Source organism: Larus michahellis, chromosome 18, assembly GCF_964199755.1.
Source record: "Larus michahellis chromosome 18, bLarMic1.1, whole genome shotgun sequence".
In the NCBI taxonomy this organism is placed as follows: Eukaryota; Metazoa; Chordata; class Aves; order Charadriiformes; family Laridae; genus Larus; species Larus michahellis.
Genome location: NC_133913.1, coordinates 8,603,266 through 8,624,948, shown reverse-complemented (window position 1 = coordinate 8,624,948; position 21,683 = coordinate 8,603,266). Strand labels below are relative to the sequence as shown.

At 43.2% G+C, this 21,683-nt stretch overlaps 2 protein-coding genes across 2 annotated transcripts; both read right to left on the bottom strand.

The window, feature by feature from the left end:
- Positions 1-5,150: 5,150 nt before the first annotated feature.
- LOC141732729 (olfactory receptor 4N5-like) lies at positions 5,151-6,074 on the bottom strand. Its single transcript, XM_074562045.1, has one exon. It carries the CDS (start codon positions 6,072-6,074, stop codon positions 5,151-5,153), a length of 924 nt encoding a protein of 307 aa, XP_074418146.1.
- A 7,051-nt stretch (positions 6,075-13,125) lies between these two features.
- On the bottom strand, positions 13,126-14,067 carry LOC141732643 (olfactory receptor 4D1-like). The gene has a single exon (XM_074561902.1). It carries the CDS (start codon positions 14,065-14,067, stop codon positions 13,126-13,128), a length of 942 nt encoding a protein of 313 aa, XP_074418003.1.
- Between the last annotated feature and the right edge of the window lie 7,616 nt (positions 14,068-21,683).

Here is a 21,683-nt window from a genome sequence, read left to right as displayed (position 1 = left end):
TAGGCCGCTACTGCCTTACCTCTGTTGTGGGACACAGCCACCCAACAGCGCTCCAGATGATTGTGTGTCTCTGGATGGCCCTATGCCATGTCTGCCTGTCCAGTGTGATTATCTGGGAAACCTCAGAGAGCAGCAACCCTCAAGGCACCTCACAAAGGTAGGTTTGTCTTGGGTGAACTGCCCACCAGTGTTGTCTGCTTCTCTCTGCTGACTACAGAGTGAGCTAACTAGTTAAGAGTTGACTAAATATTACCCGCTGCGAGTCATGGGGCTGTGTTCCACTTACAATATAAGCAGCCTGTGATACTTCTTTTTCCTACACAGAAAATCCCCATCTTATTTCCATTCTGGTTATCACAAGGTTCCTGCATCTGCACGTAGTCCTGATCCACACAAACAAGGTGAAGCCCTCCAAGAACTCCAAGAACTTTTAAATTAGCCCTGTGGTGACAGAATCACACATCTGCTAATTATTGTTGCTCTGTTTTGAATGACCAGAAGCTCAAGGTGATTTGAGATTTTGTTTTCTTCTTGAATCCCAGCACTTGCCTTAACACAGGCATCAGGAATCCTATAAGGGAAGGTTGCTGGCATCTTCTGTTGGAAGTAAATTTGCATCCCCTGCTCCTCTGAGTAGACCTACGCTGTATGATTTTGTAACTTGACAACAACACCCAGGAGCTTTTGTGTAGTTGTATCCCAGAAACAGCAGGTTGCTGGAGGTGTCTACTCTTTCTGAGAAAAATACTGAAAGGAAGACTAATTCCATGCACTGCCAATACCAGTGTATATGCTAGGAGAGAGAGTATCACTAGGAAAGAGAAAATGATCTGAAAATGCTTGCTTACCACTTGTAATATCTCTTAATGGAGACAGCTTCAGAGACATTACCCACATGTTGGGACAGGTCTGAAGGAAGATGGTCTATGCTGCACCGCCGATAGCTGTCTTACAGCATTTCTGTCTTTCAGATTTTTACCAGAGCTCAGTCTTAGTCTTATGCTACAGACATCACTGAGGCAAAAGAGGATGGTTGGATTTGAACTGAAAGCAGATTGCCTTCTCTTCTCTCCCATCATACTTCTGCAAAAGATATTCTGGTTTTATGTAAAACAAAACCAAAGAAGTCTCTATAGAGTATTAGCTATGGATTGTTCCAAAACAGGATTTCATATCAAGTGTGGCTTTCTTTTTTGGATCTGTGGAAAAAAACCTGCAATTTGCAAGCAGAAAACAGGAATATATTTATAAGGACTGACACTAAGGAGCCAACAGTGAGGGAAAAAAATACAGAATACCTGCAGAGTATTCACCAAAAGGCAATGTAAACGTCCAGAAAGTTCTAGTCTCTACAGTTCTCTGAAATTCCATTTTGAGAATAAATTATACCAGTTTGTAGGGGAAAAGAAAAAGTCCTGGTTTATTCTGCATAAGTCTTTTCCTTGTAAGAAATTTGATTTTCTTTTTTTTTTCCAACTGAATCAAATAAAGGTAGTAGCTGCTCATCAGGGAAATGGCTTCAGTCATCATGGGCCAGGGAAGGGGGTGGGCAGCCACCCTCTTCTCTTAAAACTTCCTCACAGTGTCTCCAAACTCATTGGATATTATAACATTTTCCTAAAACCTTAAACTGTCTCTGTGATTTTAACTCATGCCATGTATTTGACTGAAAAGAAGCCTGAAAAGGACTGTGATGCAGAGATCTTTGTAACCATGTAATGTAAGAAAATCCCAGAACTTGGAAAGGAATTGGAGTTGAGACTGACTGATTCTTCCCCTCTACTCTATTCTCCTGAAACCCCACCTGGAGTACTGAATTCAGCTCTGGGTCCCTCAGCGTAAGAAACATATGGACCAGGGGAGGGCCACAGAAATGATCGAGGGCTGGAGCAAATCCCTTATGAGGACAGGCTGAGAGAGTTGGGGTTTAGAAAAAGGGGAGAGGAGAGGAGGGGGAGGGGGAAGGGAGGAGAGGAGAGGAGAGGAGAGGAGAGGAGAGGAGAGGAGAGGAGAGGAGAGGAGAGGAGAGGAGAGGAGAGGAGAGGAGAGGAGAGGAGAGGAGAGGAGAGGAGAGGAGGCGAGGCTCTGGGGAGACCTTATAGTGGCCTTCCAGAACTTCAAGGGGGCCTACAGGAAACATGGGGAGGGACTCTTTATCATGGTAGTGATAGGGTGAGGGGTATGTTTTAGACTGAAAGAGGGAAGATTTAGATAAGATATTAGGAAGAAATTCTTTACTGTGAGGGTATTGAGACACTAGAACAGGTTGCTCAGAGAAATTCTAATTGCTCCCTCCCTGGAAGTGTTCAAGGCCAGGTTGGAAGGGGCTTTGAGCAACCTGGTCTAGTGAAAGGTGAGTGCAGCCAGACTGCACTGTGGGTGCAGCCGGACTCCCCTTAAAGGGGCTAGCTGTGGGCAGTATGGGTGTGAACACTTCTGGTCCATTGGCTGAGGTAAATCACTTACATGACATAGTTGGCCTTCACTGCTGAAGGAGGGCTGAAGAACTAGTTTCAGGACTGATTACATGACAGGAGTGCAAACGGATGGAAACTGCTCCAGAAATTGTGGGACTGCTCAGAATGGTGGTAATCATGCTCCTTGAGGATCATGGAGCCAGTCCTAGCTGAATAAAGTTCCCCACTACATCCTGATCATGGACACCATTCCAGAGTGGGGATGCTGCTGTCCAGGTGCAGTGTCTTCCTGTTGGGTTTAGAAGGATGGTGGTTTCATGTGTGGGGAAACAAGCCATGGTCAAGGTACTGAGTTGCCAGGTGAAGGAGTCATGGGATGAGGTGAGCAGATTATGCACCAGAGAATCAGAACAGGATTGCAAGAAGAAAGGGCAGAGGCAATAGCCAAAGTCCCTTGCGGCATTGAAGGACATAAAACTGGAGGGCACACATTATTGAGTAGTGAGGAAGAGTCCCAGGATAGAGGAGGCTGGATGCTTGTGGCCTTTGACAGAAGGAGAAAGGCACTCTTTGTAAGGCACTCATTTTCTTTTGCCAGAGGATAGGTAGGACAGTTAAGGAAGGGAATAAATAACCAAAAAACACCCCTGCTTCCTGTGACACTGTATTTGGATTTTTATAGCATGCAGCAGAAAGGGTTTTCCAAAGACTGAGAACACTATGATTTGTGAGGGTGCAATAATGCCTTCTGGGCTATTATTGGAAGACTTTGTGGATGGAGCCATAGTTAGTCCACTCTGCACTTACCCTGTCTAACAGAATATGTACTACAGTAAGAAAACCACCCTCTCTGAAACCCTGATTTCTCCTTAAAAGGAATTACTTGGCTGATTCAAGTCCATAATATGATGGGTGAGCAATTGGTTGCTGGGTCAGGCTCAAAGAGTTATAGTAAATGGGGTAACATCAGTCTGGTGGCCAGTCACCAGAGGGGTTACCCAGGGTTCAATTTTAAGGACACTGCTCTTCAATGTTTTATAAGTGATTTGGACACAGGAGTTGAATGTACATTAAATTTGCCAACGATCCTAAACTAGGAGGACCTGTGGACTCCCTTCCTGTAAAGAAGCCTTACAGAGATATCTGGGTAGACTAGAGACGTGGGCAATCACCAACCATATGAAATTTAATAAGAGCAAGTGCCAGATTCTCCATCTGGGATGGGGTAATCCTGGTTATACAAAAAATTGGGGGGTGAAAAGCTGGAGAACAGCCCTGCAGAAAGAGATCTGGGGGCTTGGGTTGGTGGCAAGTTGAATATGAGTCAACAGTGTGCCCTGGCAGCCAAAAGGTCCAGCCCTATCCCAGGGTGCATCAAGCACAGCATAGTTAGCTGGTCAAGGGAGGTGATTGTCCCACTCTACACTGCACTGGTGCGGCCCCACCTCGAGTACTGTGTGCAGTTTTGGGTGCCTCAATATAAGAAGCACACCAAACTACTCGAGTGTGTCCAGAGAAGGGCAACAAAGATGGTGAAAGGCCTTGAGGACACGACTTGGTTTGTTCAGCTTGGAGAAGAGAAGGCTGAGGGGTGCCCTCATCAGAGTCCACAACTTCCTCAATGGTCCCAGCAGAGGGGAAGTGTGATCTCCTCTCTCTGGTGACCAGTGATAGGACACAAGGAAATGGAAAGAAACTGCATCAGGGGAAATTCAGATTGGAAGTTAGGAAAAGCTTCTTCGCTGAGAGGGTGATCAGTCACTGGAACAGGCTCCCCAGGGAAGTGGTCATGGCACCAACCCTTTCAAAGTTGAAGGAGTGTCTGGATGATGCTCTTAGTCATATGATTTAGTTCTAGATAGTCCTCCAAGGAGCAGGAAGTTGGACTCAATAATCCTTACGGTCCCTTCGAACTTGAGATATTCTATGATTCCACCTTGGAATCAAGCCGAGAACTAGTTTACAGAGTGAGCCCTAAGGGCAAGTTAAAAATGCCTAAGGTGTGGTTTATTCCGAAAATAACCAGTATAAATGAGTTAGCTGAATTTCTTGCCAGAAACACCCATCAGTTATGCAGGAATCCTTACATGACTAATTCGGATGCTACAGATGTCAATACCTCGATAGACAAATCCTGTCACTAGTGCCTATCATAAGGCATGTCCACATTGCCTTTGATTTTTACTTGGTAGTTGAATTCTGATTTCAGATTTCAGCAGCCTCCCTACGCTATATGAAAAAGCAAAGCTTTACAACAAGCTAGATCATCCAGTGACTTGCACATTCTCTCTTTGTGGAGAAACAATCAACTCATTCAGGAGCAGAGTCATGTGAGAGTCAAACAGCCAAAGATTTATGTAAATAAGCTGATGATGTGCCTGCCACCTGATTTGACCTATCTGCATCTGGACCAGAAGTTCAGTAATGACTCTATAAATGCTTCACACCCGCCAGTTAATTTCTGTAGAGATACAGAATTTTAACAATAAAACTTCATAAAACAACTGTGTTAATTGCTTTACACAGTATAGTTCTTTAAGTTATTTCATACAGGCTTTAGTGTCACTCTAAGGCTTTTTGACAATTAAATTATTTGAAACCTGCTTAATATATTTTAAGTTGCTACATAATGTACACTATGGAGTTGTTCCTAAGAAAATCTGTTAACAAACAAACAAAAAATTAAAAAAACTTTAACTTATTTCCTTATTTTATTTTTTTTTATTTTCCACACTAAAATATGTATTTGCTGACCAGCTTCCACATAGAGTCCTTGATCTCCTTGTTACGCAACGTATAGATCATGGGATTAGTCAAGGGGAAGATGACTGTATGGAAAACAGCAACAACTTTTTCTTTTGGGACAGCTTGGAAGGGTAAACCATAGATATATATCGCTGGGCCACACATGACAGAAACCACAATGATGTGGGAAACACAGGTGGAGGCTACTTTGTTCTTTGCCTTGGAGGACCGTGTCCAGAGCTTCAGCAGCAGGACAGTGTAGGAGATTAGGAGAAGTATAAAGCACATAATGATAACAACTCCGTTGTTGAGGAACATCAAAAGCTCCACTATGTAAGTGTTGGCACAGGCCAACTTGACCAACTGATGGACATCACAGAAGAAGTTGTCCAGGATGTTGGGACCACATAAGGGAAGGTGGATGCTGAGACCAAATAGAGTGATGCCATGGATGAAGCCCCCACCCCATGTAGCTCCAACCAGGACACAGCATATCCCCCTGTTCACAAGCCTGTTGTAATGAAGAGGTTTGCAAATGGCTACATAACGGTCATAGGCCATGACCATGAGCAGGAAAGCTTCAGCTGCTCCCAGGAAGTGGAGGAAGAAAAGCTGGGCCATGCAGGCACTGTAGGAGATGGTCTTCTGGTGTGAGAAAAAGTCAGCCAACATTTTGGGTGGGGTCACAGAACTGTAGCAGATGTCCAAGAATGCCAAATTGGCCAGGAAAAAATACATGGGTGATCCCAGTTGGGAATCCCCCTGAACTGTGAGAATGATAAGGATGTTGCCTGGCAGAATGATCATATAGAAGAGCAGGAAGAACAAGAAGAGAATCATCTGGACTTCATGGTTTTGGGACAATCCCAACAAAATAAACTCTGTAACTACTGTATAGTTCTCGTGATCCATTTCGACTCTGCAGAACCCTGAAAAACAGACAGTAATCATGGTGGGGGGAGGGGAGGAGGGGGCAGGGTGGGGGACATGTGATGGGACCCACACCAGTGCAAATCTTCAGAAATATTTGAACAACCTCAGGCATGTTTAGATTGCCTAAAATGTATGCCCTTTTCCCATTTCCTAGTTTTAGGGAACTCCTAATGGTGAAATACTTGAAAGCCAGTAATTTAGATTTCCTGTAACCTTGGCATTTTACTGGAAACATAAACTGGAAATGTCCACATTTTATCAGATTTTCTTTGTTTTCTCTGCACCCTGGGAACTGGCACCTGGATGGAATATAGGTTATAAAGTATCAGTCCATTCTTCCATGGGCAGGATAATTTTTGTGGTTTAAGGTGTAGATGGCTGTATTTGAGCTACTTATGTCTACTCCCTTTCCAGTTGACAAAAGCAAGTCCTTCCAGGGTAGACAGATCTAATTCTAGGGTAGAAAGCTAAACAAAGCAAGACAAAGTGCACTCTAAAATTACACAATTAACCTAAATCACATCCACTGAGTATAAATGGAAACTAAGTATAGACCACTCCCATCTGAAGGAAGGTCTATGAATTCCTTGGGTGAATTCATCTGACAGCTGCGAAGTTGTTTGAAATTAAAAAATTTAAAATCCCTTTATACTAAATTATATTAGTAAAGCCAGCCCAGGGAATGATGAATTCTATCTAAATTTTCTCTAGCATAGACCAGTACAAGTATTTTCCAAAATATTTCATTTTTCCCAATTGTCTTTCAGGGGAGTTGAGGATCGCATTCAGATTTCCACCTTTCTCCAGAGAAATTCCACAGAAGTGTCTAATTTTCCAATGAAGTCAACAGAACACTGGAAACATAAATGAAACTCAGTTTTCTAAATATATGAAATTAATCCACCATGAACCGGTGTGATAGCAATCTGGAAAACAAACTGACAGTTTTTCATAGAATGTAAAAAATAATTGCATTTACATATATTTTGAATGGAACCGTGGATTTTAACACCTCTCTAGAAGGTGGAAGAAAACAATAAAAATGGGTCCGAATCTTTTTTCAAGTCTTTCCATTTATCTATGTTCTTTCATTCCTCCCACTTCTTTTTCTTCTTTTGGGTCAGAAGAAAGTTATATGAGGTTTTGCCTCCAGATTTTGTAATGTTTTTCTTCCATTTTGCTAAAAAAGATGGTATGTCTGTCTACATGACGGCATCTGTATATTACTGCATTAGTAACTTCACCAGAAATGTTGAGGTAGAGAATAAAGCATACTGAAAGTACTTCTGTGGGAGAAAATGCCCAGACCTGTAAGGATTGTTTAGTTTTAGAGCAGTTTTAGTTTAGTTCCCTTATTGAGACCAGTGAGAAATGAAATCGGTATTGACAGTGGAAACTAAAAAAATAAAAACAACTAAGAGGAGAAAGTGGCAGAAAGTAGTAAAATTCAGAATAAAGAAAAAAAAGCAAAGGAACATAAGAAAGGAATAAAAACCAAAGAAAAAATACTCCTTACGTCACTTTTTGATGTTTTTGTCAAAAGTCAAAATTTCATGTGATGCCTTGAAATTAAAAAAATTCTTGACAGTTGTTTTCTTCATCTCTTCCTTTCTTTCATGGACAGCTGAAGGGCTCATTGTGCTGCATGTGTGTATAAGTTTCTCACCTGACTGCGAATCTTTATCCATCTGTATCTGAGTTTCTCTTTGCCTCACTTTAAATTCCCTCTAAGTGGTTTGGTCAGCTCCAGTCTCTTCCCATCTCATCACATGACAGAAAAATTCCTGCAGGAACCTCCCACTCCACTCTGCTGTCCTGTATTGTATTGTATCCTACACATCCAGCTAATGCAGAAACAACACTCTCCCTTCACCTCTACTTGGTTATAGAGACTTCTGCAGAGGCACTTGACTTCCATGGCTTTGCATCTACATCTCTCCCACACGGCTCAGTATCTACTACTCTGAGTTGTTCAGCCCCCAGCAAAGAACCAAACAAGGTTACTCCCTCTTTGCTGTTTCCTGCCACACCACTTTAGATAGATGGTAAATGTTTCCCAGTTTTTCTACCTACTTCCCTGCTGTGATTAATCTTCCTGTGTCCAGATCCTCTTCACACAGAATCACACAGAATGGTAGGGTTGGCAGGGACCTCTGGAGATCATCTAGTACAACCCCCTGCCAGAGCAGGGTCACCTTAGAGCAGGTTGCACAGGAACACGTCCAGGCGGGTTTGGAATGTCTCCAGAGACGGAGACTCCACCCTTCATCTGCAGATTGTGGTTTACCCAGTCCCACTCCCACAGTGAAAAACACTGGCTACTCTGAACTATTCTTTCTTCCTATTTTCACTGCTAATAAATTTGTCTTCACTACTGGAAACAAATTTACCAGGTAAATTACATAATGCACTTCTTAATTTGTCTCTTTTCAGTCCTTTAAATGATTTAGTTCAAAAAGAAACAGCTTACAGGAGACTCAAGAATCACAATCTACGAGTGTGATGACTCATTCTGGTCTTTTCTACAGTGAAGCCATCTTTTCATGAGTTATTTATGGCGGTATTCATACTGCATAATTTACCATGCTGCTGACATAGATATATACATCTGAATAAGTCGACATAGCAACCTGAGGGATAGAATGGAAGGAAAAAGTAATACTAACTCTAACCAGTTTCTAAGATCGCTACTGACAAACTCGGTAGAAACAAGTAGAATCATAGAATCATAGAATCATAGAATGAGTTGGGTTGGAAGGGACATTTAAAGGTCACCTAGTCCAACCCCCCTGCACTAAGCAGGGACATCTTCAACTAGATCAGGTTGCTCAGAGCCTCATCCAGCCTGGCCTTGAATGTCTCCAGGGATGGGGCTTCCACCACCTCTCTGGGCAACCTGGGCCAGTGTCTCACCACCCTCACTGTAAAGAACTTCTTCCTAATGTCTAATCTAAACCCACCCTGCTCTAGTTTAAAACCATTGTCCCTTGTCCTATCGCTACATGCCCTTGCAAACAGCCCCTCACCAGCTTTCTTATAGGCCCCCTTCAGGTACTGGAAGGCCACTATAAGGTCTCCCTGGAGCCTTCTCCAGGCTGACAACCCCAACTCTCTCAGCCTATCTTCATAGGAGAGGTGCTTCAGCCCTCTGACCATCTTTGTGGCCTTCCTCTGGATCTGCTCCAACAGTTCCCTGTCCTTGTGCTGAGGACTCCAGAGCTGGACACAGTACTCCAGGTGGAGTCTCACCAGAGCAGTGTAGAGGGGGAGAATCACCTCTCTCGATCTGCTGGCCACGGTTCTTTTGATGCAGCCCAGGATGAGATTTGCCCTCTGGGCTGCCAAGCACACATTGTTGGCTCATGTCCAGCTTTTCATCCACCAGTACCCCCAAGTCCTTTTCCACAGGGCTGCTCTCTATCACGTCATCCCCCAGCCTGCATTGATAACCAGAATTGTCCCTACCCAAGTGCAAGACCTTGCACTTGGCCTTGTTGAACTTCATAAGGTTTGCTCAGGCCCACCTCTCTAGCTCATCCAGGTCCCTCTGGATGACATCCCCTCCCTTCTGCCTGTCAACTGTACCACTCAGCTTGGTGTCATCTGCAGACTTGCTGAGGGTGCACTTGATCCCACTGTCTATGTCATTGATGAAGATATTGAACAGCACTGGTCCCAGTGTGGATCCCTGAGGGATACCATTTGTCACCCCATTCCATCTGGACATCGAGCCATTGACCACCCTCCTCTGGATGCGACCATCCAGCCAGTTCCTCATCCACCTAACAGTCCACACATCAAATCCGTATCTCTCCAATTTAGAGATAAGGATGTTGTGGGGGACTGTGTCAAAGGCCTTGCAGAAGTCCAGCTAGATGATACCCATTGGTCTTCCCAAGTATCTGTCCCTTTTCCCTGAAGTTACGTACTCACCTTTCTTCTTATCCATAGTTGAAGGTCGAGTGTCCTTCATTCTCAGGCAAAGAGAGCAATTAACATCTCAAGTCCCTGTACTAGAATGAGCACAGTATTGCCTGTAGCACTTCTCTTCCTCACTGATTCTGAGTTCTCTCAAGGTTATTCTTAATGAGATTGGTTTTATCAGCACTCGTGATTCACGTGTGAATGCAAGACGGCTGAGGCCCGAACTCCCCTAATCCCTACAGCTCTTATCCCCTGTCTTCCCAGGTCCTTCACAAGTACCAACAGCTCTTCAGATATCCAACTCCTAGCTTCACTCCACACCAGGAATCAGTATTTCTGAAGTTTATTGCAATCCCAGCTTTAAAATACTGCAAACACCCACTAACAGCTTCAATATGCACCTCCCTTTCAGGAGCTCTGTTGGTAGTCCATCATTGTGACCTGAAGTATTGCTCTTGTGGCCATGAATCCTCTCCCACACTCCCATGTATTTAGTACTGCTCTGCATGCACTAGAGGTTCAGCTCTTTTAAATGCCAGATTCACTCATAGCGATTTGTATCCTTGCCTGACTGCCAGCACCAAGACTGCAACCAGACTGCCTGTGACCTTAGCTGCTTCACTCACCACCTGATGACAGAGGGTGAACATGGTGCGCCAGACTCTGCAGAAGATTTTGTCTCTGCATCCTCTAGATTATGCTTTCTTTGTCTCTTCAGATGTGCAGGTTGTTTCTGGTTCCAAGGGTGATGGTTAGATAATTGAGGCAGCAGCTGTGGTTCTGGAGCGCTAACTCAGATGCCCAGGTGTCTTAATAAAAGCTCTAAGATGTATGACTTTATTTATAATTCTTTATTAGTATTTACTAACTATTTATTTTAACACATATTATTCCTGGACCAGGTGACCTCTAGAGGTACCTTACAACCTACCTTTTATGATCTCATGATTAATTCTGCATTTAAATGACTGTTAATCTTTGCTTCTGGGAAAGAAATGAACCCACATCCTCTGACTTCCCATATTCTGCAGACATTCTCATCTGAGAATGCACACGATGGAAAGCCATCATCTACAATTCTCCAGATCGATTAATTTTCTGCATTTTACGAGTATTCAGGATGAGTTCTCCATAGTCCACTGACAGAGATACACACTTTCAGGAAGTGTAAAACAAATACACTTAACAACTTTCCCCCTGCCCCACTCATGTCTCCCTATTTCTTATTTTCTGTCTTTGTCTTTTTCCCTAAAATATTTCTTTTAATTGTAGTTGGCAGTGTATCAAGGGGTCAGATGAATCAGGACTGGGAGGCGCTTATTTCTTTTCATTAACTACAACAAATGAGTAGCTTAGGCTTAAAGATATACGATCTACATGACTACAGTTAAGTGAAATTGATTCAATTTTGTATTTATACATTTTTATTGAATGTACAGTATATATTATATATTACATAATACATTATATATATGTAATGCTAACAGAAAATTAAACTCAACACAGACTTTTAGAAGGTCAATGTTAGAAGCTAAATTAAAGCAGCAGCATAATCCGACAACACTAAACATTCATTTTGTGATTCTATAGTAAAGCATCACATCCTGCACCAGCAACACATCAACTGATTAATTTAGCTGTTTTCTAGGATTTCTGAGGCTTGCTCTAAGGCAGAGGGAATTCAGTACAATTTACCCTGTCTACATGATTAACCAGAACACAATCTTATCCAGGATGAGAAGTGGCAGGTGCCAGGACACCACCTGTCAGTGGAAACCCCACGCCACCCCCATAGTCACATGTCCCGCCTGATGTGGAAGTCGTGCTCACCTTCCAGTCACATGGTTCGGTAACCCTGCTGCTCCTTGCCTCTGGGGCTGCTGCTTTTGTTGCCGTTGTACCCTATATGATTTTACAATAATGCCCTGTGATTGGTTGCTTATTTTCCTAGGGCCAGGATATACATATCTACACATGCACATGCATATACATTTACATCTATGTTCAAATATGTTTACATATGCACATTTAAAAGTAAATATATATATTCATAAAAAGCTATGAATAATAAAATTGTTTTGAATAGATAAGGAATTGTGTTGGTTTTGGCTGGGATAGAGTTAAATTTTTTTCATAATAGCTAGTATGGGGCTATGTTTTGGATCTGTGCTGAAAACACAGGGATATTTTAGTTATTGCTGAGCAGTACTTGCCCAGAGTCAAGGCCTTTTCTGCTTCTCACACCGCCCCACCAGCGAGTAGGATGGAGATGCACAAAAAGTTTGGAGGGGACACAGCTGGGACAGCTGACCCCAACTGACCAAAGGGCTATTCCATACCATGTGACATCATGCTCAGTATATAAAGATGGGGGAAGAAGAAGGAAGGAGGGGGACATTTGGAGTGATGGTGTTTGTCTCCCCAAGTAACCATTACACGTGATGGAGCCCTGCTTCCCTGGAGACGGCTGAACAACTTCTGATTTACTCTTTCTATTCTCTCCCTCATTTGGACTTGGAGGGGCGAGTGAGAGGCTGCGTGGTCCTCATTGCTGGCTGGGGTTAAACCATGACATTACCTAAGATAGAAAAGTAATGATCAAAAAATATTTTTTGACAAAAAAGAAAAATTCTGTCCTTCTCATTGTACTTGATTAGAGAGTTGGTTTCAGTCAACTCAGTGACTAACTGACTCCAGTCTAAAGGAGTATAACATTTAAAGTGTGAACAAACAGATAAGACAGATACTGTCTGTCAAATTGAATTATTTGCTCCTTTAGAATATAACTGTACATTGTAAACAGGAAATGTAAACAAAAAACTTAGCAAATAATCAGTCACAATATACTCATGAGAATCAAAAAATTCCTGGTTGTCTTAATAAAGTCATCCAAATGTGGAAGTATATGAAGGAAGGATTTCAGGTGGCTATTAATGGCACAAGTTACAGGTGTAGACATTCTTTAGGAAACACTGTCATCACACACTACTAAAATCTTACTGCAGAAAAAATGGAAAGGAGAAAAGTATATATGACTCTCAAACCAAAAAAGGCAGGAAGAAGAAACATCTCATAGGCAAGGGAGAAAGCATAGGAAGATGCATTTTTAAACCTGGGCAGAATCTCTTATGACCCTAGAAGCAAGTCTTCTGATGGCCTTTTTCATTTCGGTATTTCTCAGGGTGTAGACCATGGGATTCAGCACCGGAACAAGCACAGTGAAGAAGATGGAGGCCACTTTGTCCAGTTCAAATGTCTTGAAGGGGCGAGCATAGATGAATATTCCTGGAATGAACGTTATGCTTATTGCCGTTATCTGGGCTATGCACGTCGACAAAGCTTTGTGCTTTCCTTCGGTGACTTGACTCCCTATCTTGACTAAAATGACAGTGTATGAAATGAGGAGCAAGACAAAAATTACTGTGAGGAGCAGTCCACCATTTGAGACCATCAGCAGCTCTGTCAGGTAGGTGTCAATGCAGGCCAATTTCAGTACTTGTGGAATGTCACAGTGGAAATTGTCCAGGGTGTTAGGACCACAGTAAGGTAAAGGGAGAAGCAGAGCAATCTGTGCTGCAGAATGAATGAATCCACCTGCCCATGACCCTGCAACTAGAACTACACGTACCTCATGGTTCATGATTGTTAAGTACCGCAAGGGCTTATGGATAGCCACATACCGATCAGCTGCCATCACTGCAAGAAGGAAGATATGAGCACCACCAATGAAGTGAAAGAGAAACATGTGAAGGATGCAGTCCTTGAATGGAACAGTTTTGTGCTGGGAGAGGAGACCTGACAATAGAATGGGAGTATTTACTGATGATTCAGTTATATCTGTGAATGCTAAGTTGGCCAGGAAGAAGTACATGGGTGTGTGCAAGTGGTAGTCAGTGATAACAGTGGTGAGGATGGTGATGTTTCCCAAGCAGGTCATCATGTAGACAAGGAAAAAGACCACGAAGAGGAATTGCTGGGTCTTAAGACTGTGGTTGAAGCCCAGGAGGACAAATTCTGTCACAGGATTGGTTACATTTTGTGGCTCCATTCATTACCATCTGAGCATGCCTATGAGAGGAACAATGTAGAAGGGAAGCTGATGAAAGTACATTTTTCAACATCAAGAGAGATAATCCTTCTCCTCTCCTAGCTCAGAAACCCCCATCCTCGAAACCTCCTTATATCCTTGCACTATACAATGGAAATTTTGTTCAGTGGAGGTAGCCTCAGTGTTAGGAACTGTTTTCTTTGATGTTCAGTTTAGCTCCTCTGCATCTATACCCTTAAAATCCAGTGTAACTTTACAACTGGTTGCTATCTTCATAAATAGACTTCTTTTTCCCCAGTAATGCAGGCTTTGGCCCCTCCTCACTGCAACTGTGTTTGTCTCTAATATTACCTTTTTCCATTCACACACCAAAAGCCCTTATTCCACATAGGACTGCTTTGTCTGCAGTCTCAGAGTTGTCTGATTCCTCTCCTCCACAAAGGACTCCAAAGAGAAAACAAAACAAATAAAAAAAACGCTCATACATCATTCTGTCTAAGCATCAAAGTAGATGCTAGGAACAAAGTTACTGGAAATCTGTACAAACTTTCCTGGGTCTGAACAAAAATAGTTTTGCTATAGCCCCTAAGGGATTCCTGCTCTGGCAATCATTAAAAATATAAATACTTTAGAGTAATTTATGAGGTACTACAATAGGGAAACAGGATGTATTTCATATTCTTTACTTTGCAGGCATGACTGTTTCACAGCAAACAGATGTGATCTGAGAAAAGAAAAGAACATTTCAGCTAGCAAAAGAATGCCTACTTTCTTGACTTTCTTGCCAATACAGTGAGACAAGCAATCTGAAGAATGAGAACAGACAAGCTGTTATGAGGTTCAGTGTGACCTGGATATTGCTTTCAGAGAGGACCCAGGATATGCAGACTACAGTTCGTTTCACTTATACAAGCATTCATTCTACTTATCTCAGACACCTAAATTAAGATGATCTCAATGATCCTCTGAGTGTACTTAGTTCTTGTTTTTGGTTTTAAGCAGACCTTGATGAGCAGCTCAATCACAAAAGTGGGACTCTTTTTCTAGAAGTAAATGTTCAAAGTAATCTCAGATGTCCTAAAATACCCAAGACATTTACACTGGGTTAACAACTGTCATACATGATTTATGGGTGCCCTTAAGGTATGGCAGCTGGAAGTCAGATGGCATGCTTTAGGCATTTCTTTTTAGCAACCTGGATCCCACCTGAAATGTCTTTCAGATACACACATTCGACTCCACCTCTCTCTACCTCAGCCCTCAGCATCCTAAATCTCTGCATGTGAAATGGTTGTGCAGTCCTGTTGAATTCAAGGTTGAGGAAATGGCAGCTGAAGAATGCGATCAATTTGTCCTAGTCTTGATACCTACCCTAGGATGAGAGAAACTATGCTCTGGGCATGTCTTTTTCTCCCCACTGACTCTAATGAAGCCCAAAAGACTAGCTTATATCTGGATTCCTATCCTGTAAGTATCTGAAGATACGTGACCAGTATTCTGCTCTCTGACCCTACATAGAGGCATTTTGACAGCCTTTAGGAATGACAGCTCATTCCATGAGAAGACAGACTTCTGTTCTGCCTTACCTGCTCTAATTCACCCTGTTACCCCTGTGTCTGTGAGGACTCCACATCACATCTCAGAACTTTCATTTTCACATCAAATTCTCTTCTCTCTGCTTCCTTTTCCATTCAGTCTCACTCCAGGAATTCTGCTCTCTATCCCTTATTTCCCTCTTTGTCTTAAGTTCATTGACTCAGCATGTCAGACCCTTCTTATACTTTGCTATTTACCAAGTTGGTTTCCAACCCTCCAGAAGGCAGAAGTTCCTCATGCCCATTCCATTTTCTCTGCATGTCCCAATTACCTGCCCAAAACACATAAAAACTTCATTTCTCCCATCTGAACATGAGGCGCATTTCTCCAGGCATCCTTTAGGCTCCTCCCACGCTTTCTCAGAATCCCTGTGAACTTTTCTTGTTCTCATAAATTGTTTCTCTCATTTTTATTTCAGTTCCTGTCTGTACTGATCAGATGAAGTATTCTTTTATGCTATGGACAATAAGCCTTGCTTGCGGGTGCTTGCTTTCATTTGTAGGGGATGAAGTTTGCAGAGTCAGTTGGTTTGACTAAGTTTGTTTGCTTGCTGGCATGGCCAAAGCCTGAATTTGGGACATTTCCTCTTTGTGTATGCGTCCCCTGGTCTGGAGAGCCAGATGTTCAATTCAGAGAGAAACCACAGGATCAGCCAAATCAGGGATTGCCAGGGAATCTGGGCTTGTGTCAGTAAAGAATTTAGAGTAATCTATTCCTTCCTTGTCCTATTTGGATTTTCATTTGAAACAATAAAGTTCTGCTCACAGCTACGATGACTAGCAATACCTGTTTAATTTGTTGGTCATAGTTTGTGTGCTATGTTTCCTGAAAACAGAGATGTCAGGGAACAGGGGTAGTTGCCTTCTCCGCAAGGGAAGGCAAGCCAGGGACTGAGAGTGACAGCAAGGCAGACAGGAGCAGCGCAGCTCACCAGCAAAAACAGCAGTCCCACAGTACAAACAAAAAAAGACCAGAGCAAACTCATTGACAGTAACCAGTCAGCCAACAGCCCATTAACTGACGGAGGGAAAGGGATGCCGAGGAACACGACACCACTAAGCTCAATAAGTTAAACGGACCAAACAAAGGATAAGCTGAGTGAGGAATAGTTTTACACTGACACATACATGCAAACACACAATTAACTGAGATTTTCTGAAATTACCATTCCAGTGAGCCAGCATAAGTCAAATCCAGGAAAGATGACGCTCTCCAGACAGTCTCAGGACTGGGTTCTTGGGTGGCAGAGTGGCACCAACACGTGAAAGCTTCTCCTCGGGTGCCCTGCATTTGCATGCTGTAGCAACGTTACTCCCCTATATTTACTACAGCTGATGTCAGTGCAGGCCACCAATCACAAAGTCCACAATGACATCATTAGAGCAGTTTCAGTTGTTCTCTTGCGACTTGTTGATCCAAGGTTGTTCACGTCATCCAGCTCCCATTTGCACTGTAACTCAGCCCTTGGACAAAACAAGGCGATGGTACTCTCCCATGTTAGCTAAATAAGTCCGTAGTAGTGAAGCAGGTTGAAATTTAGGCCAGGAAATCAAGTAGTCAAGGTGAGTTAAAAAACAGCAAGATACAAGGCCAGGCACAGCATACCCGCATAGCTAGAGCAAGAAACAAAAAGAGGACCTAAACTTAAACACTTAAGTCTTGAACTGATCGGCAGAATGGAGTTTCCAAATGAGTATTCCTACAACTTTCTCGTGACTTAAGTGTCTCACAGCAAATTAATACAAGGTTAAGCAACCACATTATACCAGTGCTGACCTTGAACAAGGGCAACTAAATCTTTGGAAAGAAGAGAGAAGAGACAGCAGAGAAGGATTGCAAAGAATGATGTTACAGGCAGGTCAGGGAACTTAAAGCCCGTTGCTGCACCCAGAGTCTCATCAAGTCTGAGAAAGTCATCATGAATAAACTGGGAGCATTGGCTGAGGAGTCACTGATATCTAGAAAGCCCAAGCCTCCCAGCAGAAAGTACATGGGGTTATAAAGCCACAGGTGGCTGATGACTGTGACAACAATGGTGAAGTTCCCCAGACAAGTTATGACATTAACTATTGAGAAAAGCACAGAGAGAAAATGCTGCAATAGGTGGGGGTAGGGTTGGAGACGTCACTACCTGCAAAGAGGTATATATACTCGGAAGGGACAGCAGTCTGGCGATAGGCGATAAGCCACACTACAGCATATACAACCTGTGAAAGGACTGTGACCCGTGAGCTACTCATGCTGCAGCACAGACATCTGTGAATGGACTGAATTGCATCTATATTCCTTGTTGGATTGGACACGTTACGAACAGAGTGCGCCTGTGTGATAAACTGTCAGAAAACCAATAAGCCTCTCCAATAAGTTGACACTGCATTCCCAGTGGCTTCAGTAGTTGACACCACAGGCACCTACGCTGCCGGTCTGGCTCAAGTAGCTGGCACCAAACACACACACACTAGTCCCCTCAGTACCTGGCACTTAGTCCTTGCAGCACACATACACATGAGATAGATAGAGAGAGAGATAAGGAGTGATTTAATAGGAAGACAAGACAGACTGTGGTGATCAGGTGCAGGGCTCAGCCAGACAAGTGCACTGATCATCTGTGTTTCACACGCAACCTGCCCCTTTTATACCCCTTTCTGTCTATTTGCCTCTATGTTCCTCCCTGATTCCCTCTCTCTGTACATTTCTTCCTCAGTATGCACAGTCCCACAAGCTCCATCCAGTATATGTGACCATTTGCGTTTTTATCAGTTGCAAAGTCCAGGTTGGCCCTCTCTGAAGGGATGCCTGCAGTTCCTTGAGAGTCCATCTGATTAGCTGATTAGCTTTGTTGTTGCCTCCCTCAATGTCTCCATCATTGTTTGTGCGTTAGGATTCTGTGTCTAAATGTTATCTTTACTATCTCCTTTTCCTTATGATCCCATTTTGACAAGGTCCGTGATCAGATAATGTTGAGGGAGCAGATGGTCTCTCCTTCCATATATCGTTAAAATTTTCACAGCATCCTTGTATCTAGTTTTGGATATTGTGGTCTGAATGGGTGGACTGCCAGATGGGGGAAAAGCTGAATCTTTGGATTCAAAGGGAAATGGTGAATGGTTTGTCATCTACCTGGAGACTAGTTGTGATGGGATTTGCTCAGGGGTCTATCCTTCGTTCTGTCCTGTTTAGCATCTTTATCAAAGAGCTGGAGGAGGAAACAGAAAACAGTCTCGTACAATTTATAGAGAACATGAGTGTGAAGTAATGGCACTGTCCATCACTGGCACTGATTGACAGTCAATATACTCAAGTGCAAGGGAGGACATTCAGAAGGACCTAGACACACTAGAGGGACCTCATGAAACTGAGAAACCTCATGAAACTGAGAAAAGATAAATGCAAATTCTTGCACTACGGATAGATTAATCACCTGCATCAGAACAGGAGATGTGACTGCCTGCTTGGGTAGCAGCATGACTGAAAAATGATAAGAGTTTGCGGTATGCTTCCCAAGCAACCATTACATGTGCTGAGGTCCTGTCATTCATCTCAGTGGCCAGTCTGGCACAAACCACAACACAGGCAGTGGCTGGACAACTTCCTGCCGATGGGAAGTAGTGACTGACTTTCTCTTTTTCCTTTGCCCAAGTGCAGAGCTTTAGTTTTCCATATTAAGCTGTCAGTATCTTGATCCATGAGTCTTTTTGCCTTCTATTTTATCTCCATCCCATGGGTGAGGGGAGTGAACGAGAGGTAGAGTGGGGGTTTAAAAGCTGGCCAGGGTCCACCCACCACACGGTGGAGACTCCAGTAACCAACCGATTGGGGAAGACACATAGGAATATGCTCTAAATCAGCCAATGCCTGGGTGGCAAGTTGTGTGGGAGAATTTGGATAGATGTCTAGACCAGTTTTCACTTCCAAAGGCCTGGGAGTTGATGCCTGAAAAGACGTGTAATCTTGCTGAAATGGCAGATCATCTGAAAAGAGGATGCCTTCTTTATACCAAAACCAGACACTGGATTCTAATGCTGAGAAGTAGAAGTCCTCTTTGTTCTGAAAACTGATTTTGCCATAAAGCAAGGTCAGAGGACCTGCACAAGAGGTCCAGATTTTGGGAACAGAATGGCAAAATGGGTGTTGTCACATCACAATGGATGTGTTCAATAAGAACCACATCCCCACCAACTAGCAAAAAAGAAACACAATCTTTCCTGGGCATTGTGAGTTTCTGGAGAATGTATATTCCCTCTTGCAGTGAGTTTGTGAGTCCTGTCTGTCGAGTGACCTGAAAGAACAACTCTTTAAACTTGTTCCCTGAGCTGCAATGAGCCTTTGAACAGATCAAACGAGAGAGTTCCTGCAGCAGCCCTTGGGACAATCCAGAAAGAACCATCTGTGAGGAGTGTAGTCTGCACCACACTTGGGGAGCATGGTCTCACCTGGAGCCTTTGGCAGAAAACATTCAGAGACCCAAGGCTGACCTCTAGGATTTTATAGCTGGGGGTGTTGGTACACCCCAAATGAAATGGAGATACTAGCAGTGAATGAGGGGGTTTGAGCTGCTTCAGAGATCAGCATGGATTTATGAAGGGGAAATCATGCTTAACCGACCTGACAGCCTTCTACAATGAGATCACTGGCTTGATGGATGAGGGCAGACTTCAGTAAGGTTTTTCATACTCGGTCTTGTCACATCATAATAGACAAGCTGACAAAGCATGGAGTAGCTAACTGGACAGTGGGGCGGACTGAAAACTTGCTGAACTGCTGCACTCAGAGTATTGTGATCAGGGGCTCAAAGTCCAGCTGCAGGCCAGACATTTGTGGAGTACTCCAAGAGTCAATATTGGGTCAAGTACTGTTTAGCATCTTCATCAATGACCTTGATGATAGGACAGAGTGCACTCTTGGTGAGTTTAGGAATAAAAGACTGAAATTCAGTCTTTTATTCCTAAATATAGGAGTGCATTGGAACAGCTAACCAAGGATCTCTGCTGCTGCATTCTTATGTGGAAAATCCTGCTTTCATTCAGTATAGTTAGGTTGTACCAGGAGAACGCCTAATGCAACTTTCCATCTCCTGTGGAGACTTAGAACCTGCTATTCATCCTTCTGAATAGTCCCTAACCAATAACAACTAGTCTTTCCTAGGAAATAAGACTTCCTACAATAGCATATCCTTTACTGAGGTCCATTAGTGCCAAGTGATGAAGAAAACAAACAAAACAAACTGCATTTTCTGTCTTTTCTGCACTGCAGCCCAGCTTTAGCAGGACACCTAGAGAAAAGCATGCTCCCCATCTCCCACCTGTACACTGTACCATAAAGTAGGGGCACTACAGGTTTCAATCACCTCAGCTTGAAAATGATGAGAACTCATCTCTCTTGCAGTCTTGATTGTTTCCCAAGAACTACTTAAATAAGGTCATGACTACTGCTCCCTCTGCTTCTAATGTCTAATTGTGGTTTTAACAACTGCATTTTCTGTAGCTTTTTTCTTTAAAGCTTTTTCATATGTTTCAGCCATATTCTATGGATATTGTTTGGATTGACTGTTGCACGGCCTTTCTAATAGAGTATCACCAGAGAGAAAAGGATACAGTATTCTGGTGGGCCCTGATCCTAAATTAGGAATTTAAAGTAGGACAGATGACCTGTTCTCAAGAAGTGCCCATTTCTCCTCATTATCTAGAAAAAAAGGACAGCTAGCTAAAATGCAGATGTCTTTACTGCATTTTTCTAAAATTAGGAGTGTTGCAAAGGTGCAGAAGGCCTTGAATCAGGACACTAGGGAGATGAGGAGAGCAGAGAACAGTCTCTTCCACAGATGTCACTCAGTGTAGGAGGAGGATTACAAAGATTCAAGCAGCCTCCTCCTGCTGAGGCAAATGATGTTGTGACAGCAGGTAGGCCACCCCTGCACCAGCTGAGAAGGGCAAAGGCAACCCATTTCCACTAAGCACAGTCCAAGACCAACCTCCAGCACACTGCAGCACCTCTGCCACCTGCCTAAGTATGCAAGAAGT

Excerpts from the sequence above, each read along its gene's own strand:
- LOC141732729 (XM_074562045.1), bottom strand. The coding sequence starts at position 6,074 with ATGGATCACGAGAACTATACAGTAGTTACAGAGTTTATTTTGTTGGGA.
- LOC141732643 (XM_074561902.1), bottom strand. The coding sequence starts at position 14,067 with ATGGAGCCACAAAATGTAACCAATCCTGTGACAGAATTTGTCCTCCTG.